The sequence below is a fragment of the Bufo bufo genome, chromosome 6 (assembly GCF_905171765.1).
Source record: "Bufo bufo chromosome 6, aBufBuf1.1, whole genome shotgun sequence".
Taxonomy (NCBI): Eukaryota; Metazoa; Chordata; class Amphibia; order Anura; family Bufonidae; genus Bufo; species Bufo bufo.
The window spans coordinates 361,065,081-361,090,831 of NC_053394.1; the positions used below are offsets into that span (position 1 = coordinate 361,065,081).

Sequence of the window (25,751 nt, forward strand, 5' to 3'; positions counted from 1 at the left end):
TTACGGTAGATGGTCATATTACTTTGTGCAGGATGCTGTGGACTTCACAGTTGGAACTGAGTGGGGCACTGAGTTAGTAGAAAAGTTATTTTTGGGCTGCATTGTATTATGGATTTCCCATGGTGCTGGAGTGAGGTTGGTGTTTTACTTCCTTTTTGCAGCTGTCCATGATAACTAGCTGGACAGTGGAGTGTGTGACGTTTGCCTATATGGCGCACAAGCTCAGGGACTAGCTAGGGCATCAGAACCAATAGTTCAAAAAGAGGAGCAGACCAACCAGACAGACAGCTGACCGTGTGTGGTGATGTCCAGCCAGGGTGTTAACGCCAAGTCGAGAAGAAAGGGAGATACCATGAATGATCTAAATCACGGGTGTCAAACACAAGGCCCGCGGGCCGAATCCGGCCCGCCAGACCTCGTCATGTGGCCCGCGCAGCGAGCGAGCTGGCGGCGGCGGCTGGGCACAGGGAGATGAGCGCTTCCATTGTGGAAGCGCTCATCTCCAGTCATCTGTATCGCCGTCCTCAGGACAGCGATACAGATGCCTGCCTGTGCTGCGGTAGGGGAGGGAGAGGCGTGTCCCTTTCCCTTCCTCTGATAGGCTGCAGGCACTAGGCCGGCAGCCTATCAGAGGCCGGCGCAGGCGACGCGATGACGTCATCGCGCTGCCTGAGCCATACAGCGTGGGACACAGGCCAGAAGAGGCCTGCATCGCATCACTGACATGGAGGTAAGTATGTGGTTTTTTTTAATTATTTTTATTATGTACAATACTTTTACTGGCGGGGCTGTTATTACTGGCAAAGGGGGGCTGTTTGTTATTACTGGCAAAGGGGGGGCTGTTATTACTGGCAAAGGGGGGGCTGTTATTACTGGCGGGGGCTGTTATTACTGGCAAAGGGGGGGCTGTTATTACTGGCAAAGGGGGGGCTGTTTGTTATTACTGGCAAAGGGGGGGCTGTTATTACTGGCAAAGGGGGGGCATGTTTTTACTGGCGGGGGCTGTTATTACTGGCAAAGGGGGGGGCTGTTATTACTGGCAAAGGGGGGGGCTGTTATTACTGGCAAAGGGGGGGCTGTTTGTTATTACTGGCAAAGGGGGGGCTGTTATTACTGGCAGGGGCTGTTATTACTGGCGGGGGCTGTTATTACTGGCAAAGGGGGGGCTGTTGTTTGTTATTACTGGCAAAGCGGGGGCTGTTATTACTGGCAAAGGGGGGGCTGTTATTACTGGCAAAGGGGGGGCTGTTATTACTGGAAAAGGGGGGGCTGTTATTACTGGCAAAGGGGGGGGCTGTTATTACTGGCAAAGGGGGGGGCTGTTTGTTATTACTGGCAAAGGGGGGGCTGTTTGTTATTACTGGCAAAGGGGGGGCTGTTATTACTGGCGGGGGCTGTTATTACTGGCAAAGGGGGGGCTGTTATTACTGGCAAAGGGGGGGCTGTTATTACTGGCAAAGGGGGGGCTGTTATTACTGACAAAGGGGGGGCTGGTATTACTGGCAAAGGGGGGGCTGTTATTACTGGCGGGGGCTGTTATTACTGGCAAAGGGGGGTCTGTTATTACTGGCAAAGGGGGGGCTGTTATTACTGGCGGGGGCTGTTATTACTGGCAAAGGGGGGGCTGTTTGTTATTACTGGCAAAGGGGGGGCTGTTATTACTGGCAAAGGGGGCTGTTATTACTGGCGGGGGCTGTTATTACTGGCACAGAGGGGCTGTTATTACTGACACAGAGGGGCTCTTATTACTGAGGGCTGTTATTACTGGGGGCTGTTATTACTGGCACAGAGGGGCTGTTATTACTGGGGGCTGTTATTACTGGCACAGAGGGGCTGTTATTACTGGGGGCTGTTATTACTGGCGGGGGCTGTTATTACTGGCACAGGGGGGCTGCTATTACTGGCAAAGGGGGGGCTGTTATTACTGGCAAAGGGGGGGCTGTTATTACTGGTGGGGGCTGTTATTACTGGCACAGAGGGGCTGTTATTACTGGCAAAGAGGGGCTGTTATTACTGGGGGCTGTTATTACTGGCACAAAGGGGCTGTTATTACTGGGGGCTGTTATTACTGGCACAGAGGGGCTGTTATTACTGGGGGCTGTTATTACTGGGGGCTGTTATTACTGACACAGAGGGGCTGTTATTACTAACACAGAGGGGCTGTTATTACTGACACAGAGGGGCTCTTATTACTGGGGGCTGTTATTACTGGCACAGAGGGGCTCTTATTACTGGGGGCTGTTATTACTGGGGGCTGCTATTACTGGCACAGGGGGGCTGCTATTACTGGCAAAGGGGGGGCTGTTATTACTGGCAAAGGGGGCTGTTATTACTGGCGGGGGCTGTTATTACTGGCACAGAGGGGCTGTTATTACTGGGGGCTGTTATTACTGGGGGCTGCTATTATCTCCAAATACTTATTATGAAATCTTTCTCATTAGGATAAAACACCTCATCAGCTCCACCGAGCCCCCGGCCAAAGTGTGGAAGTGGCGTCCGAGATCCCAAAGGGCCAAGCCAAGTAACTGTAAGTTTTCCGGCCCTTTGAGGGTGACCAAACTGCTGATGCGGCCCCCGATGAATTTGAGTTTGACACCCCTGATCTAAATGGTGCACATTGTATTGCTGCAGACAGTTTGTCCGTCTCCCTGCTGCTAATGAAAGAGACAAGATCAACGTAAGTCTGTGGGGGGGAGTTATCCCCTGTTGAAGGAACAGTCTATAAATACCTGTTGTCAGTGATATGATTGTGCCCTCTCTGAGAGACTTAGAATGGCCAAGCTTATACCTGCCATAAATAAAAAAACTTCCCCTTGTTGAAACATTCGAGACTTCCCTCACCATCTTAGGTTGGCGAGCCACATGCATACCACAGAGGGTTATTACTGGCAAAGGGGGGGGCTGTTATTACTGGCAAAGGGGGGGGCTGTTTGTTATTACTGGCAAAGGGGGGGCTGTTTGTTATTACTGGCAAAGGGGGGGCTGTTATTACTGGCGGGGGCTGTTATTACTGGCAAAGGGGGGGCTGTTATTACTGGCAAAGGAGGGGCTGTTATTACTGGCAAAGGGGGGGCTGTTATTACTGACAAAGGGGGGGCTGGTATTACTGGCAAAGGGGGGGCTGTTATTACTGGTGGGGGCTGTTATTACTGGCAAAGGGGGGTCTGTTATTACTGGCAAAGGGGGGGCTGTTATTACTGGCGGGGGCTGTTATTACTGGCAAAGGGGGGGCTGTTTGTTATTACTGGCAAAGGGGGGGCTGTTATTACTGGCAAAGGGGGCTGTTATTACTGGCGGGGGCTGTTATTACTGGCACAGAGGGGCTGTTATTACTGACACAGAGGGGCTCTTATTACTGAGGGCTGTTATTACTGGGGGCTGTTATTACTGGCACAGAGGGGCTGTTATTACTGGGGGCTGTTATTACTGGCACAGAGGGGCTGTTATTACTGGGGGCTGTTATTACTGGCGGGGGCTGTTATTACTGGCACAGGGGGGCTGCTATTACTGGCAAAGGGGGGGCTGTTATTACTGGCAAAGGGGGGGCTGTTATTACTGGTGGGGGCTGTTATTACTGGCACAGAGGGGCTGTTATTACTGGCACAGAGGGGCTGTTATTACTGGGGGCTGTTATTACTGGCACAGAGGGGCTGTTATTACTGGGGGCTGTTATTACTGGCACAGAGGGGCTGTTATTACTGGGGGCTGTTATTACTGGGGGCTGTTATTACTGACACAGAGGGGCTGTTATTACTAACACAGAGGGGCTGTTATTACTGACACAGAGGGGCTCTTATTACTGGGGGCTGTTATTACTGGCACAGAGGGGCTCTTATTACTGGGGGCTGTTATTACTGGGGGCTGCTATTACTGGCACAGGGGGGCTGCTATTACTGGCAAAGGGGGGCTGTTATTACTGGCAAAGGGGGCTGTTATTACTGGCGGGGGCTGTTATTACTGGCACAGAGGGGCTGTTATTACTGGGGGCTGTTATTACTGGGGGCTGCTATTATCTCCAAATACTTATTATGAAATCTTTCTCATTAGGATAAAACACCTCATCAGCTCCACCGAGCCCCCGGCCAAAGTGTGGAAGTGGCGTCCGAGATCCCAAAGGGCCAAGCCAAGTAACTGTAAGTTTTCCGGCCCTTTGAGGGTGACCAAACTGCTGATGCGGCCCCCGATGAATTTGAGTTTGACACCCCTGATCTAAATGGTGCACATTGTATTGCTGCAGACAGTTTGTCCGTCTCCCTGCTGCTAATGAAAGAGACAAGATCAACGTAAGTCTGTGGGGGGGAGTTATCCCCTGTTGAAGGAACAGTCTATAAATACCTGTTGTCAGTGATATGATTGTGCCCTCTCTGAGAGACTTAGAATGGCCAAGCTTATACCTGCCATAAATAAAAAAACTTCCCCTTGTTGAAACATTCGAGACTTCCCTCACCATCTTAGGTTGGCGAGCCACATGCATACCACAGAGGGTTATTACTGGCAAAGGGGGGGGCTGTTATTACTGGCAAAGGGGGGGGCTGTTTGTTATTACTGGCAAAGGGGGGGCTGTTTGTTATTACTGGCAAAGGGGGGGCTGTTATTACTGGCGGGGGCTGTTATTACTGGCAAAGGGGGGGCTGTTATTACTGGCAAAGGAGGGGCTGTTATTACTGGCAAAGGGGGGGCTGTTATTACTGACAAAGGGGGGGCTGGTATTACTGGCAAAGGGGGGGCTGTTATTACTGGTGGGGGCTGTTATTACTGGCAAAGGGGGGTCTGTTATTACTGGCAAAGGGGGGGCTGTTATTACTGGCGGGGGCTGTTATTACTGGCAAAGGGGGGGCTGTTTGTTATTACTGGCAAAGGGGGGGCTGTTATTACTGGCAAAGGGGGCTGTTATTACTGGCGGGGGCTGTTATTACTGGCACAGAGGGGCTGTTATTACTGACACAGAGGGGCTCTTATTACTGAGGGCTGTTATTACTGGGGGCTGTTATTACTGGCACAGAGGGGCTGTTATTACTGGGGGCTGTTATTACTGGCACAGAGGGGCTGTTATTACTGGGGGCTGTTATTACTGGCGGGGGCTGTTATTACTGGCACAGGGGGGCTGCTATTACTGGCAAAGGGGGGGCTGTTATTACTGGCAAAGGGGGGGCTGTTATTACTGGTGGGGGCTGTTATTACTGGCACAGAGGGGCTGTTATTACTGGCACAGAGGGGCTGTTATTACTGGGGGCTGTTATTACTGGCACAGAGGGGCTGTTATTACTGGGGGCTGTTATTACTGGCACAGAGGGGCTGTTATTACTGGGGGCTGTTATTACTGACACAGAGGGGCTGTTATTACTAACACAGAGGGGCTGTTATTACTGACACAGAGGGGCTCTTATTACTGGGGGCTGTTATTACTGGCACAGAGGGGCTCTTATTACTGGGGGCTGTTATTACTGGGGGCTGCTATTACTGGCACAGGGGGGCTGCTATTACTGGCAAAGGGGGGCTGTTATTACTGGCAAAGGGGGCTGTTATTACTGGCGGGGGCTGTTATTACTGGCACAGAGGGGCTGTTATTACTGGGGGCTGTTATTACTGGGGGCTGCTATTATCTCCAAATACTTATTATGAAATCTTTCTCATTAGGATAAAACACCTCATCAGCTCCACCGAGCCCCCGGCCAAAGTGTGGAAGTGGCGTCCGAGATCCCAAAGGGCCAAGCCAAGTAACTGTAAGTTTTCCGGCCCTTTGAGGGTGACCAAACTGCTGATGCGGCCCCCGATGAATTTGAGTTTGACACCCCTGATCTAAATGGTGCACATTGTATTGCTGCAGACAGTTTGTCCGTCTCCCTGCTGCTAATGAAAGAGACAAGATCAACGTAAGTCTGTGGGGGGGAGTTATCCCCTGTTGAAGGAACAGTCTATAAATACCTGTTGTCAGTGATATGATTGTGCCCTCTCTGAGAGACTTAGAATGGCCAAGCTTATACCTGCCATAAATAAAAAAACTTCCCCTTGTTGAAACATTCGAGACTTCCCTCACCATCTTAGGTTGGCGAGCCACATGCATACCACAGAGGGCCAAAAAGATCCATACTGCAAAGTGTGACCCACTTACATTCTTACCTTAAAGAGTCATGTGGGAAATTTGACCCTAAAGTAAGATTGGTGCATAATTCTGCATAGTCCCAGCTGGTGGAATAATATTTAGTTGGAAAGACCCTCACAGACTGAGGTTGTAAGGTGGGAAACAAAGCTGAAAAATATTATTAAGAGAAATATTAAAATATTAAAATAAAGTGATATTTCTTTTGAAGAACATAAGCAGCGGTTATACTCTGGCAAAGTTCCTCACCAGAATCATACTGGCATAGACGTGGAGATCCCAGCAAGGTCAATCGAGGATCATTGTAAAGGTGAGCAGGTAACACACTTTCTAGCCATTGCCAGAGATCAGAAACACTGCAAATACAATTCATGCAGATTATTTCCACTCCTTCTGAAGTCCTCCAATACAGTATGATGTGAGCTTTCCTACCTGTGTATTGTAGTAAAGCTGACCTCCGCACCAGTGGTCCGGTTAATAGATCTTTTAATGGTTGAGTGGAGTAATCTGATATTGTTGTCATGAAAAGTACTTTGAAAATTCATCATTAGCACCAGAATTAGGAAAATCATGTAACCTGTGCAACTCTGAAATGAAACAAACCTTAATCACCTACCTAGTATATAAAAAAACAAGAAACCAAATGTGTTCAAGATGATTATCTCTATTCTTAAAGGGGTTGTCCAATTTCAGCAAGAAACTGGACAGCACTGGGGAATAGCCTAAAATAAAGAACTGAGCAGTACTTACCTAGCAGCTTTACGTAGCCACACTGGTTCTTGGCTGCAGCAGAGATGTCATGTTGACAACACGTGACTGCTGCAGCCAAATCACTGGCCTCTATGGTGAACCACACAGGTCAATGGTTGGAACGGCGGTGCGAGATCTGCAAGATAAGTAATGCTTTGTTCTGTAGTCTTCTCCTCAATGCTGTCCAGTACATGTCAACTGACACCCAGACCATCTAACGTGTATCAGGTCCTGCTGACTTTCCCCCCGATGGCAAATGTCAGGAGAGAGAAAGATCAGGCTGTTGGATTTCAACACATTCAATCCTTTGGTTCTCAGGGAAGATAATCCGCCATAGGTTTACGGCAGTGACTTCTACCCCTCTCTTTATTGAGAACACATGCAATTTCGACAAAGCTCAGTGTGCATGTGTGTGAGGGGGTCAGAAAGAGCTTGTTTGGCCAACAGATGTCTAAGGAGTTTGGAAACATTAAAGTGGTTGTATAGGGATTTTAAATTGATGATCTATTCTCAGCATAGGTCATCAGTATCAGATTGGATTAGGGTTCCGACACCCGGCACCCCCGCTGATCTGCTGTTTGAAGAACACCAAAAGAGAACCATGTTGATCTTAGCATTCATGTTCGTGTCAAGCTTGGAAGACATAGCTGTTGTCTAAATGAGTGTTTAGCTAACAAGTATCATATGTGAATGGCCCACTTTAGTCCTTTGCTCCTTTAGGCTTGATTTCTACAAATCAGGCAAACATCATGGATCCTAAGTGGTTCCCCCAGAAATTCTTATTTGTCAGGCTTCTCTGCTTAGATCTTTCTGAATTAGGCCTCTTGAACACGACCGTATGTATTTTGCAGTCCGCAAAAAACGGATCCGCAAAAAATATGGATTACATCCTTGTGCATTCCGTAATTTGCAGAACGGAACAGCTAGCCTCTAATAGAACAGTCCTATCCTTGTCCGTAGGACATGTTCTATTTTTTTGCGGAACGGAAATACAGAAACGGAATGCACACGGAGTAACTTCCGTTTTTTGTTTTTTTTGCGGACCCATTGAAATGAATGGTTCTGTATACGGTCCGCAAAAAAAAAAGGGAAGGGACGCGGAATGAAAATACATTCGTGTGCAAGAGGCCTTACAGTCTGTGATTCTCATTCTCACCTTGATCATGGTCTTAAGTGCACGAACTCTCCTCGCTTGCTCTTTTGCCTGGAGGAGGCTGAAACCTCCTGGAGCTCGAACCTTGTTACACTGATCCGATATCTTCTTAACAAGTGGCTCCTCCACCAGCCCCAGTCCTTCACTGAGAACTGGTGGGCAACGTAGTGCATAGTAAAGTGCCAGCAACATGACCTGTAAGTTGAAAACACATAAGAATATGGAATATTAGTTAGAATTCTCCCATGAATCTAAAAAGTTGTAATTTCACTTATGTTAAACGCAGTTATTCTGTGTTACATCAAAATTGCTGTCAAATTCAAAATTGGTGCAACACCAAGTTGTGGCTGTGATGATCATGCAGAAGTTGTATATATGAAAATCTATACTTTATTTAATTTATTATTAATCTACCATGACAAAAAATATATATACAAATATATACAGATGGGCGGGCAATGGAAATAACATTTAAAATTGACGTGTACTAAATAGGTATTAGACCCGGAGGGGGGTAAGTAGGGAACATTTTCCATCTAAATGTCCTTTTAGACAGTTTAGTCCACTTACCCTAAGAGGCTCCAGTAGTAGAGCGGATGTGAGCACTGCACATGTGCAAGAAATAAGCCATACCAAGAAACCATGTTCTGCAAGTGACGACACATATAGAACTGTGATCACAACACAGCCAGCTATTATCACGAGTGACACCACGTAAACCACCCACAGCATCCCGGAAGGAAAGAGCCATCCGAGAGGATTCCAGCGAACACCTGAGGGCACAGAGATCTAAATTTAATACTGGAAAGAATGAGAATCTGGAAAGTTCATAGACGTTGCTCTTACCAATGCGTGTGTTAAAGGGCAAGGGGGATGGAGAAGAGATGTCCCAGCAGTCTTGGAGCTCAGAGTCATTGCTGGTTATATCAGAAACCGAAGAGGAAGAAACCGATCCCCTCTTAGGTACATACAGGTCATTCACAGACCAACACCCAGTCACACAGGTAGATGTATTTTCAGACATGTGGCTGTAACAGCTTTCAGTACTGCAAGAAAACCAGGAACCATGATGAGAAACCATTTGCAATGGATGTGATCAGCTGATCGACACGGGTTTGATTTCAGAGACCCCTGGCAAACAGCTGATTTTGCCCAGAAAAAATTCTTCGATCTTGTACGTGTCCCTTGCAGCAACTGGTAATGTAGTAAAACAAGGAGGCCACTTAGATCAATGGTGGTTCATGTAATACATGGACAGCCAGAGTACACCAGAAAGAACCTCTGCTTGTTAGAAATTATCTGATCTGGTCCAGAGAGAGAGGTCCATGTTTGCTGCATTTTTACAACGTGGTCATAGGCCTTAGATTAATGTTGGCTAAACCCTCTGATTTTGGTAGTGCCGGCTGACAATCTAATATGTATGTGGGTGCTCGACTGTCCCCAATAGTAAATCTTGGTGGTAAGAAGCATCAGGCATGTTGGAATTGATTATTTTGCTGATGAGGGAGATACTAGAAGCTGCCACCAGAGGTATTTGGCAGCAGCTTACCCTCTCTACCTGTTGAGAATATATGCAAGTTTGGTTGAGTTGAACATGCATGTGTATGGAGGTCAGCTGACAGCTATCTGAGGTGTATAGGCAGCTTAAAGCTCTTCTCATATTTGTGTCCTGGATTCCATTTATAACAGAAACCACAACGCAGTGCCAGATCCAATGGACAACGGACCCCATTGCCTTATAAAAGGGTTGGGTGGGTTCTGCTGTGGTGTCAGGCATTGTGACTGGAAGAATAGAGTTGCATGTTGTTCTTTCTGTCACATCTGATGTAATCAGTGGGAGAACCTTTGACAGAGATGTAAACACAGCCTCATACGTGAAGAGTGTTCAACAGTGAACCTATCATTACATTGCAGTAGTTGTAATAACGACTTAAACTTTTCAACAGTAATAGTAATAAGGAAAATAGTAAAAGGCATCAAGTTATTAGCCATATGATTCAGTTCTATTACCTGGGTGATCCTCGATCTGGACGAGGTGAAAACCTGCCGCTATCTGATTCACTTGATTTCCATTCATAAGTTTTACCAACAATAGATTGGAGTAAATTCTCTTCTGAAAAAATGTGGACAGAAAGACGTTGATGCTTCACACAAAGTAGAGGCCTCCTTCTTCCATCATCTTCCATCAGAAGCAATATCAGAAAATATTAATTCACTGAAACAGTAGTAGAGGTTCTGAACAACGTTCCAGCAGATGTGGTTGAAAAACAAACTTAAGTGAATCATGGCTAGGATAAACATAGATCTATCCAAAGGGAAATACCATATGAGAAGACTAGATGGACCATGTGGTCTATTTCTGCCATCAATCTTTTATGAATTTCTACATGCTGATCCTGTGTTCTAAAGAGAGATAAGCCACCGCCTGAGATCTATTGAGAACACATGCACTCAACTGAGCCAAGCATACAGTATAGGGGTATGGGCACTGGGAGGGGTGGCTTTTGGCAAAATGAATGTTCAACCATGATCAACAATGGTCCTTTCCTCCAAACTACAAAAAAATAACGTACTACTGGATGGAGGTTGGGACTGCACCACAAGTTTCTACATTGTAGAAACCCTTTTTGGGCAATCTTTTTGGGTTGTACTTTTTCACATTCATTTGAAGAAACATCCAGCGGAAGGAGTAATTAGCACAAATACATACAAAGACTGTGGGAGCAAAAACAGGTTGAATAAACTACAACTAAATGTCCAACACAGAGGAGCTAATGCTTATATCAAAATGCTAGTTGCCTAATTGTGCAGTCACACGTCCAGATTTTCTGATGTGTCCAGGAGTGGATCATGAAAGGAGAGAAAGTAAGGACAAATACAACTTCTTCTATTTTTTTGAATTCACTCCCAGTTTTGGCTTTCAAAAACTGCATCAGGAAACCTGATCATGTGGCCATGACCTAACAGTTTTTGGGTACCACCATAATGGTTGAACCACTTTTACCACAACAGATGTGCAAAGTCCTGGGATTTTTCGAACGTCAGAAGCCATACAGCTCCCAGTCTGGGTTTAAGAAGATAATATAAAATACTTCCACATTTGTACATTCCCTGTAGAACTGATGGATAAGTAAACTGAAGTTACCAAAAAGTGTGAAGTGCGGACTGACCTGAAAGAGTGAAGTGTGGACTGTAGTTGGACCTCTCCGATAGGGATAAGCGGTCATCACCAGAGCTGCAGGAGGATTGTATGCCAGCAGGATCATTCCTCTTCTCTTTACACAATGGTTGAGTGATGCTAAATCTTGACTCTAATGGAATATCATACCGGATGTCATACAAACTATCACAAGAGGACATCCAGATGGGAGCTGAACTGGTGGGAGAGAGGGGCATATGTTTTTTTTTTTGTTTCGTTTTTTTTGTATTTATAAGAAGTACTGTAAGTAGATAGATGTAAAGTAACTTGAATGTCTTAGCAAAACAGGGAATTACATGTTGTCTGTGTGCTTGCAAAGAGAAACTGATAGGTAATAAAGTAATGTGATAACAGCAACATTAGCACTGGTAACAAAATTCATAATAAATCACATTTAAAAAATATACAAATTCATCCACATCAATGTGAAAAATACATAATTTCGCCGCCGATCATTGGGGAACCATGGGCTGCTTGCGCGATCCTGACCTGTAGTCTACCGCTTGGATCCTTTACATCCTCATAGTTTTGTTTATCCGGCTCTGTTTGGATCATGTGACAAGGATCACATGACTCTATAGTGGGTGGCCTCTATTGCGTAAGCATGCGCACATGTGGGCGCCGTAGGATTAGGCCATCTTTGATGAGATCTCTATTAAGTTCCCTTGCGCCTGAGATATCGTGAGATTAATTGCTCCCGCTCTTGCGCAGTAACCGAATGTGGACGCCACCGAGACCGCTATGCTCGGCGTGCACAGTCTATCAGCTGATTGTGTGAATTTTTAATACACATCATGTATTGGGTACACCTGTATATTTTTTTAATCATCAATTATACCTTATTATGTATTGTCCCTATATATTATGTATTATTTACAAGGCACTGTCACTTTATTCTAATTATGTATTTTTCACATTGATGTGGATGAATTTGTATATTTTTTAAATGTGATTTTCTTATGAATTTTGTTCACTTTTATAGTTAATTGGATATTTTGTATTATGAATTGTTACACCTATATACTGTATATATTGTGGTTGTAACACATGTGCACATAGCTTGAGAAAGACCGCAACAAGCGGTTGAAACGTCGCTGCTACATGACACTGGGTGAATAAACCGCACGTGTTTTTCATCTTAATGGTGTGCTGCTGGCTTCTTCTGTCTTATTGAATGGGACCTTGGTGCTGGTTCATATTGGCCTGATTTTGCACCCAACCGAAAAAGTGTGCTGCGTCTTCATTTTCCAATTTTTAGATAGATAGATAGAGAATATTCAAAAAGCCAGCAGCACTCCAGTAAAGTCAAAAAATCTACGTGGTTTATTCACCCAGTGTCAAAAATTGCTGCTATTTGACACTGGGTCAATAAACCACGTTGATTTTTTGACTTTATTGGAGTGCTGCTGGATTTTTGAATATTCTCCATTGAATGGGACCTTGGTGGCAGTTTGTATTGTCCTGATTTTGCACCCGACTGTTTGTGTGCTGCGTCTTCAGCATAGATAGATAGATAGAGATAGATAGATAGATATTAGATAGATAGATAGATATTAGATAGATAGATAGATAGATAGATAGATAGATATTAGATAGATAGATAGATATATAGGTAGATGGGTAGATATTAGATAGATAATAGATAGATAGATAGATAGATAGATAGATAGATAGATAGATAGATAGATAGATAGATAGATGTAAAGTAACTTGAATAATTTAGAAAAAAAGGATTTACATGCTGTCTGTGTGCTTGCAGAAAGACAAAAGTCCTGTGATTACAGCAGCATCAGCACTGGATGAAGATAGATGGATAGATATGCAATAGATAGATAGAGCTCACCTCTCCAGATGCCAGAATTCATCCTTACCAAGGTCAAAGGTAAATTTGCTGCTTGTTATGGACCTCTAAATAGAAAAAGTTTATTAAATGAATTAGATGAATTCCTACATGATAAAGCGTATATTAATGATATATAATGGGTATTATGAAGATTCCTGTGTGTTGCCGTGACCTACACAGCTGAGAGAACTGATATCTGCCAAAGAATCGGCTCTTCCGGGAATGGATAATATTGATGATGAATCCATATCTGCTTCCTCTTCTGTGGCTGAAGTAGAAGTAACCAAATCTTCTACAAATACCTAAAAGCAGTTAATTTACACACAGTTAGGCAACTATTCAGAGTAAACATATAATCACGTTGTATTGTGTGATACAGGAATCTTCTTACCAAACTACGGGTTCCTCTGAAAAGGAATGAGAAGAGAAGCTGTGCTGGAAGAACCATAACAGACGTAAGAATCCCAACACATGCACTCTGCCAGGTAACCAGGGACTGAAATCCTAAAGGCAAGCTGAAACATAGCCAAATAAAATCAAACTCTTTAGATAATCTAAATTGATCTTAAGTTTTTGGTGGACATTTCCAGGGCATTTAGACAAACATTTGTAGCATGTAGACAAATATTGGACATGAGCTAAGCCAACAAATAGGTGGTACAGACTCAACATCCTGAAGATGCATCATATTTATCATCCAGCATCAACCACATGATAAACCCAGCACATTTTCGGACTCTCTGTCTAAGTTCACCCTGTCTAAAAATTATTAAATTACTGTGAGACATTGTTTTTTTTTCCAGAAACAGTGCCACCCTGACCAATGGGCTGTGTCTGGTATTGCACCACGGCCTCATTTCAAATTTTATACAACCCCTTCAGAATGAAATAACAAAGTAACTAATACCTTTCTCCTTGAACTCCAACGGCCCCATACCACAGGGCGCAAGCTGTCATGTAAAGATGAAACGTCAGTGTGCAACAAGTTACCCTCTGGAGACGTGTAAAGCGGCTGCGGGCAGGTCTCCACCACACAGACAACCAGAGGTGCCAGTCTGTCAAGCCAAGAGCTAGTTGTGCCGGAAACACTTGTGAAAAACTGGAGAGCTCCTGAGGACCTGAGATAAGGTAGAAGATAGAATACTGAGAGAACATAGCCCTTATGAGACCATTATACTGCTATATCATCTTTTTCTAGTATTATACAGTATGATGTGCATATGGCATAGAATAACAGATGCAACAACAGCAATTAGTCTGGCTGCAGTTTTCCTGGATGTTGCTGTTGTTGGTTCACTGCTCTCCAGGAAAACTACTACAAGGAGCCCCCAGAGATTGGTCCCCCCGCGGTCATATGCTAGCATGGGCAGCACGGTGGCTCAGTGGTTAGCACTGTTGCCTTGCAGCGCTGGGGTCCTAGGTTCGAATCTGACCAAGGGCAACATCTGCATGGAGTTTGTATGTTCTCCCCGTGTTTGCGTGGGTTTCCTCCGGTTTCCTCTCACACTCCAAAGACATACTTACAGCGCATCAAGGCCCGAAGGGTAAGACTGCGTGTACACAAGGCATCATCATCGTCATCATATACCATTGATCATATACCATTGACATACTTACAGCGCATCGAAGGCCCGAAGGGTAAGACTGCGTGTACACAAGACCATACATCATCATCATCATCATCATCATCATATACCATTATTTTATGAACTGGGAGTATACGACTGGTCCTAACTTGAACCCAACAAAGGTGTTGCGCCTGGACTCAGGGCTGCTGTTAACAATTTCAGGGCCCCATACAGGCAAACTATGTGCCCTACCCCACCAGCCTTCTAGCATTCATAGCCGTAACAGCCATAACTTTTTTTTTTTGTCAGACCATTTTGCCATACACATCAATAAGATTTAAATTTCTATCAACTTTTGTTATGGATAAATGAAGGAAAAAATGTTGCGCCAATTTTATTTACGCTGTTTACCGATCACTATATTGTACAGGTTATTTTGATTACAAGGCTGCCAAATGCTGTTTTGTGATATTTGAAAGTGAGTATGTTACAAAAACACATTTATTGTAATGTGTTTTGCTATGTCATTTATTTATTTTTTAGCAACAACAATTTTTTGCAGAAAAATTTCTCAGGTCCTAGTGGGAGTTAAACCCCATACGTTCTGGATAGTAAGTAAGGAATAGACTTACTACTAGTCTATAGGACTGATCTCCTGCAATATTGTATATTGTGCGTGTAAAAAAAAAAACTATAAAACTTTTAGGCATACAAATTATGGATGACATTTATTAAGACCCGCGATCTTAAGTCCCTCTGTGCTGCTGGAGGAAGGCCTCTACATAAGTTTGCCGTTTCCTTCAGAAGGCAGTGCGACAGACTTAAATCTACACCAGCTCCCTTGCTGGCATAGATTTACGATATTTTCCACGACAAAAACCTCAGTGGAAAATTATAAAAGAGCCGCGCTTCCCTGTCCACACGACGCCACCATTTCTTAGCACTCTGGAAAAGTGGGAAAAGTTACAGATTTTGCCTTAAAAATGCGACAAAATCTACAACTTTAATACACTAAAAAGTTAAGTATTTGACTTAATAATGTTCCCCCCATATTTGTACACCAAAAATTCCACAGATCTTCAGATCACTAAGGGAAATGTAAGTTATAGGTAAGGTGAATGCCTCCCGCTTATGCCTGGAGTGTCATTACTGCACTGTTTAGTCTGTTAAAATGAGGACTGCCATGACAGAAACCTCATGGACCACCCATTATAGTCAAAGGGGTCCAATGGGTGCTGCTGTCAGCATTTTTAAAGATTTGCCCCTCGTTCCTCTGCTCTTATGATGGAACAGAACTGCAGAAATGATTAGCGGAGGTGTATCAGCAATGTGAACGAGACCTCAGACTTCAGTTAACCAAAAAATATGTGAAAAAGGACAACCACCAAAATCAGTAATATGACCCCATAATAAAACTTACATGTGGCTAGAATCTCTTTTTCCACTTTTCCCCCATTCCGTTCATTGTCTACAGAGAGCCAGTCATTCACCACGAAGAAATAAAGGAAATCTGTCTGCTTGTCCCACACAGCCACATACTGTAAGAACCAGGAAGGATCCAATCCTAGGAATACAAGAGCATCATTATGTGTGTGTACTACATGTATCTAACTTTGATTAATACAATATAACAGGAGAGCTCACATACACTTCTGCAACATTTGAAATTATTTCAAACAATTTACTCTTATTAAAGCAGTTCTGTCACCAGGATCAACCCTTTACAACCAGATGTATAGCCTGACAGGGTTGATGAAGCTGATTAAAACGATACCTTTCTTTTCTCTGTAGGAACCTGGGTTCTTGAGAAATTGGAACTTTTATTAATATGCAAATGAGCTATTGGAGCACCAGGAGGCAGTCTTATGTGATTTGAGCACTGCTCCAGCCATGGTGCTCCATACGGACGCCCAGATAGCTAATTTTCTAATTTTTTAAGAGCGCAGGTTACTACAGAGAAAAGAAAGGTATCCTTTTAATCAGCTTCATCAACCCTATCAGGCTATACGTCTGTTTGTATAGGGTTGATCCTGGTGACAGAGCCACTTTAATAAAATACAGTATAATATGAGTGCATATGAGTGAACGTCTCCTCATGTACATTACCTTTGTGGAACCTTTCTCTTAAAAGCTCAGCCATATGTGCTGCAGACTTCTCCTGTTTTCCAAATTCACTAAAAGAAAGTTGTTCTACTTGTCTGCCATGTTACAGACACAGTGGAGCTGCAAACCGGTCACAGGTCACTCTTTCTAAAAGCCAACTAATTCATATTACAATGAATAGATTCACAGTGCAAAGAACATTGTAAATTCCTTGCAGCTCTGGGTTTACGTCATCTACTGTAGGAAGTGATTTTTATGATAAAAGTTTAATAGGGGGTTGCTATTAATACTATTTTCGAACAAATTTTCATATGTTCCCCAAAGTTAGACTTTTATAAGTTTTTAGACTTTTAGAAGTTTATGCAAGGTTCACACAGTTTAGATTTGCCATAGAGGAAAAAATATTATGTATCTTACCAGTATTGTCATGCCACACACGTATCTTCCAGATTTCTCCTAAGTTACAATCAGTTTCAACCTGAAACATGTCCAGATTCCCAGTAGTAAAGCCTTCTCTGCTATGTAGTTGGCGGGCTCCACTTTTGGTCACTCCATATAGACAAATTCCAACATGTGCCGTTGTACCTGACCAAAAAAAAGAAAAAGAAAAAAGCTGCAGGATGAATAAACAGACGCAAGTTGGTTTAATGATCATCAGCAGAATAAATGGCATTGTTCTAGTCAACAGCCGTGGCCTTCAACCTGTGGAGAAATGCTGAGATATACAGCTATATGCCTCAATGACACCATCAAAACAAAAGCCAGCAAATAGTGCTACCACGTCATGTCAAGGGCCAGATGTAGCATAAACAGTAATGGATACCCAGATCCATAACTGGCCCACTGCATAATATACGGTATGTAAAATAAAGCGAAAGAACAATGGCTGTGGATGTGAAAGACGTGACTAATAAGTAAAACTAGCCTGTAATTGACTCTGTCTGAAACTTGTAAGCCATACCTGATCCTCTACATGTGGGGTTTTGTATAGTTTTTAACGGAAGATTAAAACTGAACATTTATACTGCCAACATACTGTAATAAATAATTACAACATCTATAGATATATGAAATAATCAATGAAATATTTACCTGCCCCTCTTCTCCAGCCTGTCTTCACCAGGACCCAATACCTGTATTGACCTGCTGGACCACACAATGGAATGGTTCCTACTCGTGATACATCCAGATGGTCCAACTTGTGAGAAATAAGGACCAGCAGCAGATACAGAGAAAGGAGCCCTAAACAACACAGCAGTACGAGGGTCCACTGTCGAGGAGCCTAGGAGGGCAATCAAACATCAAGCAAATATATCTTAGGAAATGGCCTATGTATAAAAAAAAAAGCATGGAAATACTAAAGGATGATAAGTACTGACCATGGGGCGCATTTATATATACACTGAAGAAAGCTTAATTGTGTAGAACAAAAGCAGTACCCCACACCTGGGGCTATCGGTCATTGCTTTTATGTTTTATTATGTATTGTTAGAGCAAGGTCATGTTATGTTATATTCTGCCATATATTCCTGCAGAAGAGGTATGGTTGCCAATGGTTTGCAAGAAAAGGGCTAACCTCCCCTCTTGGTAGGAGTGGGCTGGTTCTACTTTCTGCCAAGAAGAGGAGTTCAAGTGCAAGGAGCAAGGAGATAAGAAGCACATGCCAGAGCTCCTACTCTAAGGGACTGTACCCAGTTCTCCTGTGAGACCAAGAACACTGCTTCCAAGAAGCTTCACTGTGCCTAGACAGCAGAGTGATCAATGAAATCACAGCTTTACAGACCCTGCTGTCAGTGAGGGAAAACAGGTCAGACACCTATCACCAGGAATAACCACCAGGCCATACTAACCTCAAGCCTGAATCTCTCACAGTAGACACCTACAGTATATCCACAAGGGCCATTTAATTTCCACACAACCAGCCACCAGCAACTGCACTTTGTACTTAATACTGCAGGGTATACCAAGAAAGACTGTTGTACTTTTACTTCTGGCCTGATTCTTCAAACTACCTTTCCACTGGTCACTATTTTTTCAGCAATTTGTACTGCTATCTCTCCTGTGGGATCAGACCAGGTGGGCTAGATTTCTTTCCCTACATACATCAATGAGCCTTGAGTGCTGTCGCTGGTTTAGCAGTTTTTGTTTCTCTGACCACTTATGGTAGGTACTAAGCACTGCATACCAGGAACAAGCCCCACAAGCCCTTCCATTTTGGAGATGCCTAGCATGTATTCCAGGAATATCTCCTGATGTGTACTTCAGAAGTATCCATAGGCTATCATGAGCTACACGTAAGCCAAAAGATCGTCCTTCTGGCATGCATCTGATAGGCCTTGATAAATACCAAAAGCCATTGTCTTCAATGTTATTGTGCCAGGATACTGCATTGATAAATACCACTTGTATGTAAATGAGTACTGAGGGGCTGCAGATTATTGAAATACAAATATTGAAACAAAAATGGAAAATGATATATACTTACAGGAGGAAGCAAAATAAGTTGATGTGGAGGCACAAACACACTAGCTCCAAATAGCGTAAGGTGGTTGGTTTGGCAAACAGCCTCATGAGGTAAGCTAGCATTACTCGGAGTCACTCCGTCTGTCCTCCATGTCTGGCTGGGCATATGGAAGTATTGACAGAGGCTTGAGAAGAGGCTGACAGACATGGTGACTGGGCAGATAGAAAGCAGGCTGATGATATTTACTTGGTACTCAAGCACTGGTTTTGGCCGGCTGAAAAGCAGATTGGTAAATCTAATTACATTGGGTTACGTATCTAGAGTCGCAGATAGGTTTTCATTCACTTGGGGCATAGATTCAGTTTACTGCTCTAGCCCTGTCCAATGGGCAAGGTGGATTGGTTTATTGGTACCCTCACAAGTCTTGTGAACTTCCCATAGCTACACCCTGGTTTATAAGTAGGAATAAGCAAAAATTCTCAAAATCTGTGGTTTTGTAAAGAACTGTAAGTACTGATAAAGCATACAGACAGCATATACCTCCATGAACTTGGAAGCAGAAGGCTTAGATGTTGTTCCACTTCTTGTCCAAGAGTTAACTGAAACACGTGACTCATCTGAGTGTCAGATTTATTAGAAGAATTAATGGGTCCATATGAAATTAGTAACTCTGGAGCCTCTTCATGAGACCAATCCGAACCTAAGCAATAGAAGACAATTGGAAAAGGAACATCATCCATTAAGTCAGAAAGTTATAACGTCTTTCATTTCCCTTTGAGACTATACCAGCCCTTGGTAACTGTTTAACAGACACAGGGGATGTTCCTTATTGCCATACCTGTACTGTGATGTCAAAAACTTCAGAGCCACCCCATACAAAACTAATCCATATACGACTGTCCACTGTTTTCGCAGGCTGACCAAAATGTAGCATTAGCATTGCATGTACCACTCACCATTCATTTTGGTGACCATAATATACAGATGCACTCCTGCAGATCTAGGTGTCCTCTCTTCTACAGTTACTGTAAATTTGGCAGAACCTCTTGGTGGTAAGAATACTGATATAGGGCTCAAGACAACTTCTTTCTTTACAGGAATCCTCAACTGAATGGTCGCATCTGCTGGCAGGTCTTTTACTGGTACTGTGTCTCCATGTGGCGATGTGAATTCCAAAGCCACCAACTGGGAGGTCATAGGAATATTCGGAAAAAGTCCACCAGGAAATGGGTTGTGGTCCAGCTCTATAGACAGTTGTAGAAGCTCATGGTGGTCCAGCAAAGTACCTGGAAGAGCTTGGAATTTGGGTATTTGGCAGCAGGAGGATGACGAGGAGTACAGGAGTTGCTCTGGGTGAACTTTTGTTGCTTGTATTTTAAGTCCAGGAACATTAATTAACAAAGGTTCTTCTCCAGCCATGTATGATTTGCCAAGCATTATTGTAAAATCCCGGGTCAGGTTAAAAGCATGAAGAGAAAAAGCATCAGAATATGGGACTTTCATAAAACTGCCTGAAATGAAAATAAAAAATAATTTTTAAATGGCATATATAACACACTTGTGTCCACAAGTGTAGGATGCATCTACTGTAAGAGGCGATACACATTACATATACTGGGACCATTACACTTTTGTCATGCCAAGAACCAAGACGGGGTCCATCTTTAGATCAAAAGAATTCAGCAACACTTACAGGACAAATTCTCATAACTATTATACATACCTAATGCCGCAGCAATAGGATTACTTTCAGATTTTGCCTTCACCACTGAAATGGGGAAAATCCACAACCAAAATGTGCAAACATTGAAAAGCTGTGGATTTTAAACTCCACACCAGTTTTATCCACTTGCCTTGTACTGTATTCTGTAAATTCTTCTGGTGCAAAACTGCAGGAAAAAATCTGCAGCATTTCCATCCCATGTGAGTTTGCTGGGAATCTTTATATTTCCTAAGGATTCCTCTCATACTGTATGTGTACTAGGCTCCAGGAAGTAGATATCTATTCCAGGGAAAGCTAGATGAGATATAAGGAATCCAGGAAAGCTGAGAATCCCTAGTAAATTGGGCTAGCATTTTTATGAAATGTAGGGCAGGTTGGTAGTGGGACCTATCATTCCCTTCCAGGCCAGTACACGTTTTCTTTGTAACACAAGTCCAGATTATTGCTGGGCTATTAACATGCAAGGTGTGCACTAAAGAGAAAGAGCCATCTGAGTAGGCAGAACCTGTCGGGATAGAATGTACCTGTGATTGCTAGCCTCAAAGAGGACATTTGCTCTTTTTATGAGGTAACACATGTTAATGTAACTTTGTTCGAGTGGCAGGTAGTAAGCCACTACCAAACAAATGGATGAAGTCCAGCTTCTTTAAAATGCAATTTTCTTTATTTCAAGCTGTAAAATCCATAAGCTGCTTATGGATTTTACCGCTTGAAATAAAGAAAATTGCATTTTAAAGAAACTGGACTTCATCCATTTGTTTGCAAGTTGTATAACAGCCGAGTCCTGTCCAGGCTGTGTCCGTGCTTCGGAAGCATTCAACGCAGGTGAGTGCTGCAAAAATCTTTTTATAGTAAGCCACTTGTATAGTCAGGGAAACGTATACGTTAGTGCTCAGCCTGGCAGTGGCTGATTTGTGTTTTTGGGCCTGAAAGTAAAGGCTATGGGGAACATTTATTAAGACCGACATTTTCGACGCCGGTCTTAATAAACCTCTAAGCTGGCGGTGGATCCAACGAAGTTATGAAGAGGCGTCGGACTCTTCATAACTTCGGTGGACTCTCTGCCAGTTGTAAATGTAAGACAGCTTCCTAGCCTTCCTATGCCTGAAACAGGCGTAGAAAATGATAAATGAGACGGACCTGCCGTTCCATCCCTGCCCACGCCACGCCTACTTATTTAGACCTGCCGTGAGTGGGGAGAAGTCACAGATTAAAGTGCAACTAGCTGTTGCGCCACAATCTGCACCTGAAATATGCCTAACATAGGTGTATTTCAGCTTAATAAATGACCCCCTATGATTTTATGAACAGGCAAAGCCCTTTTTGAAATAGACTTCTGTGTCATTGACTGACTGCATTTGACCCCATTTTGCCTACCACTACAGAGCTAATTCCTACAGTGTATAAGCTCCTCATGGGCTGACTATATGGGATCGTTACATGGAGCCTGAAAAATTTCTACCATTTTGTGACAAGATAATGTTTTCTTGATGCTTATTTCGTACCTAGCACAGTGAGAATATTTTCTTGAACATCATTCTCAACTCTTCTTCCCTTGTTGCTTTCTGTATTCAGCACATGGAACATTTTCTCAGTGAAGTTGAGGACCTTGAGAAGCACTTCTGTATCCAGCTCAGATTGATGGTCCTTGGGGTAATAGTAACATAATCAGTAAGGTTGAAACAAGGACATAAATCCATCTCATCAAACTTATTCCAATGCAAAGCAAGTCTCCACAACTCCCATGAGGCAAAAGCCAAAATTTACAATTTTATCAGAAAAATTCCTTCTCGACTTCTAATTTGCCAATCAAAATAGCTCCCATATCCGGTGATAAGGAATACTGTTCTATGAACTCAAGATGTCAAACAACGATGCTCCAGAGCTACACATACCACACACTGCGTCAGAGCAGCACTGAAGGCTGCTACTTCCCATGGACTAGAGACACTACGAGAGGACAATGCATCGATAACTCTGTTATGTACGTAGACACGATACTTGTGCTCTTCCTCTGTCAGGTTATTGTCCTATGTAGAGAAGCAAGAGACATTATAGAAAAAACATCACTGGTGTGTAGTGTTTCCATAAAGCACAGCCAATGTTTCTCACCAGTTTCATGGTCGAAACCATTTCCAGGGCAAGTTGGAGCAATAACGGAGAGTCTCCTACTACCTCAATGTGTTCTAACATGGAGTCACTGTGATTCCTCAACCACTGTGCCATCGAGACTCCTTTGGAGAAGAAGGGTACAGCGACTGACAGAGAGCTGTAGAGAAAGTATATAAAATACCAGGAATGCACCTAGACTGAAACATAATAAAGGCACAGTACAACCACATCCTTTCAGGAACACCACATAGGTCTTGCAAGTAAAGTACAAATGCAATGTGCAAAAAGCAATACAATTTATTGTAAATATATTCAATAGGTGGAGTAATACGTACCCTTATATATAATAACAATATGGCCAGGCTTGCAGTAATACAAACGTTATATACTTATATCAAAATGCTGAACAAAATATCACCACTACCTCCTAAATGCACAAAAAAGTAAGTACCAACCAAATGTGGTGACCAGCAGAAACACCAATCATTTGCATCTGTGCAGTTAAAATGATAACTAAATTATTTACAGAATAAACATTCCTATTTGGCGCCATGTATGATCTCCAGAAGTACTCCACTCCATCCGGCCATGTGACCACAAGGGAGACACAAGACCTGAAAAGTCTAAAAACTATCTCCAGACACTTTACAGAATATCACCAGTGTGATGGTGGCTCACTTAGATGGGATTTGTAGGCATTGACCGTGTCCCGATTTCTACCAGAGGACGAAATTGGAGAAAAATGACTTGCACAAAAGGAGACAAGATGGATATACACTTTGAAGACCATGAGTCCATTTGAATTAAATGAACAGGTGAGTTATGCCCCCTTTCTTTGAATTTTTGGGGAGCCTTTGTCCCATGTGTACCATCAACCTTAGTTGTCTAAACTGTGGTCCGTGTAAATATAATTCTAAGTACTGTAAGTACTGTAAGTGTGATTTTCCCTCTTCTTGTGTTCTGTGAGCTCTGGAGCTGAAAACCAACATAGTGGGAAGGAAAGGAAATTATGCCACAGCAGTACAGTGCTGGCAGATTCCACAGAAGGGAGATGTTTCCTTCTTGTAAGAGAAATGCATCTAGCTGTGCAGCTAAAAAGGGGAATAATAGGTCTTTTTGGGCTTCCCTAATGTCTTTTTTAGCCAAATTGCTCCCCTTTTTAGCTGCACAGCTAGATGCATTTCTCTCAAAAGAATGGACATCTCCTTTCTGTGGAATCTGTCAAAACTTTACTGCTGTGGCATCATTTCCTTTCCTTCCCACTATGTTGGTTTTCAGCTCTGGAGCTCACAGAACAGATACAAAGAGGGAAAATTACACTTACAGTATTTACAGTACTTGGAATTATATTTACACAGCTTAGACAACTAAGGTTGATGGTACACATGGGACAAAGACTCCCCAAAAATTCAAAGATTACGCTTTAGAGAGGACCTGTCAGCATGCCTAACTTCTCTGTTTCAGTAAATACTTGCATTCCTCTTAATAATTTGAAAGTAAATGTTTTTTGCCTTCAATCTTACCGATTTAATGCCAATGTCCGATCTCCCTGCATGTCTTCTACTTCTATATATACATGAATATATCCAACCTCAACTGCTGCAGGAACCCGTACGCTGTGCGAGCTCTTCAATCCTCGATATAAGTACAGTTTTTGACAAATTGTGAATGAGCAGATGTGTACTGACAGGAGGTAAAACAACTGGGTGCCCATATCTGGATCCTTCCATCCTGGCAGAGAATACAAACAGTCAGGAAAAATGTCTTTGTTGTGTGCAGACGAAATGGAAGTCAGCATATTAACACCTTCTGTTTTAAAGAGGATCTGTTAGCTCTCTGCACATATCGGTTTTCGTGTATGCGTGTATTTTCAATAAAATAACTATTCTGGATCATCTTTTTCTTTGAACTCAGTGTTGTGCCCTTTCTCCGTTATTCCTCAAAGAAATTGATGACTAAATTACAACTAGGTGTTACCATTCCCTTGGTTAACGGGCCATATTGGTACGTACTCTGACTAATTTGATAGTGTCAGAGTGTGTAGGGACACATTCCAACTGGTAATGACAAATTATCAATATATTTATTAATTTCTTGTGGCATTAATAGAGGAACAGCACAACTTAGAATTTTTTAAGGAAAAAAAATTATCCAGAATAATTCCATATTTACTAAAACAGAGGTGACAAGAGAGGCGCCAGGTTTCTTTAAAAAGCTTCTGCTGTGTATGGTATGTTATTAAGATCTGGTGACTGTGACTACTAACCTGGGCAATTATATTCCAGAGGGGTCTCCTGCCACAGTATAGTAGTCCAGGGGAGCAGTGAGCATTGGCCCCCAGTAGGCGGATGATTTGGCGTTAACGTAATGCTCGCTTCACCCCATCCTGGTCCCATGTGCTGAATAACATGAAGGATGAATGTATAGCCATGACTGTCCTGTAAAGCCCCTTCTTGAATGATAAGACGATGCTGTAAGGAGCCAATAGTAGTTGTATGCTCGTTCAGGGTCAGAGGATTCCCATGAGAGTCCACAGCACTCCATCTAAACTGTGTAAAATATAAAATTACTGGAAAATATTGTGATATTTTTATCACACTTAGGGTCCATTCACACGTCCGTGTGTGTTTTGCGGATACACTGATCCGCAAAACACGGACATCGGCGATGTGCGTTCCGCATTTTGCGGACCGTACATCGCCGACACTTAATAGAAAATGCCTAATCTTGTCCTCA

The 25,751-nt window shown here is 43.1% G+C and overlaps 1 protein-coding gene across 1 annotated transcript in view; it reads right to left on the bottom strand.

The window, feature by feature from the left end:
• LOC121005732 (polycystin-1-like) overlaps nucleotides 1–25,751 on the bottom strand; it is a 116,813-nt gene that overhangs the window by 13,648 nt on the left and 77,414 nt on the right. The window contains exons 20-42 of the mRNA XM_040438501.1: nucleotides 25,282–25,564; nucleotides 24,539–24,746; nucleotides 23,016–23,172; nucleotides 22,799–22,933; nucleotides 22,409–22,550; nucleotides 20,137–20,691; nucleotides 19,721–19,880; nucleotides 19,202–19,454; nucleotides 17,809–17,998; nucleotides 17,134–17,301; nucleotides 16,034–16,177; nucleotides 13,953–14,163; nucleotides 13,437–13,560; nucleotides 13,222–13,347; nucleotides 13,046–13,110; nucleotides 11,174–11,346; nucleotides 10,014–10,116; nucleotides 8,850–9,049; nucleotides 8,574–8,776; nucleotides 8,007–8,198; nucleotides 6,533–6,687; nucleotides 6,350–6,456; nucleotides 6,148–6,250 (exon numbers count right to left, since the gene is read on the bottom strand). Of these exons, the coding sequence (XP_040294435.1) occupies nucleotides 6,148–6,250; nucleotides 6,350–6,456; nucleotides 6,533–6,687; nucleotides 8,007–8,198; nucleotides 8,574–8,776; nucleotides 8,850–9,049; nucleotides 10,014–10,116; nucleotides 11,174–11,346; nucleotides 13,046–13,110; nucleotides 13,222–13,347; nucleotides 13,437–13,560; nucleotides 13,953–14,163; nucleotides 16,034–16,177; nucleotides 17,134–17,301; nucleotides 17,809–17,998; nucleotides 19,202–19,454; nucleotides 19,721–19,880; nucleotides 20,137–20,691; nucleotides 22,409–22,550; nucleotides 22,799–22,933; nucleotides 23,016–23,172; nucleotides 24,539–24,746; nucleotides 25,282–25,564 (4,157 nt within the window). The remainder of the gene's footprint in view (nucleotides 1–6,147; nucleotides 6,251–6,349; nucleotides 6,457–6,532; nucleotides 6,688–8,006; nucleotides 8,199–8,573; nucleotides 8,777–8,849; nucleotides 9,050–10,013; nucleotides 10,117–11,173; nucleotides 11,347–13,045; nucleotides 13,111–13,221; nucleotides 13,348–13,436; nucleotides 13,561–13,952; nucleotides 14,164–16,033; nucleotides 16,178–17,133; nucleotides 17,302–17,808; nucleotides 17,999–19,201; nucleotides 19,455–19,720; nucleotides 19,881–20,136; nucleotides 20,692–22,408; nucleotides 22,551–22,798; nucleotides 22,934–23,015; nucleotides 23,173–24,538; nucleotides 24,747–25,281; nucleotides 25,565–25,751) is intronic.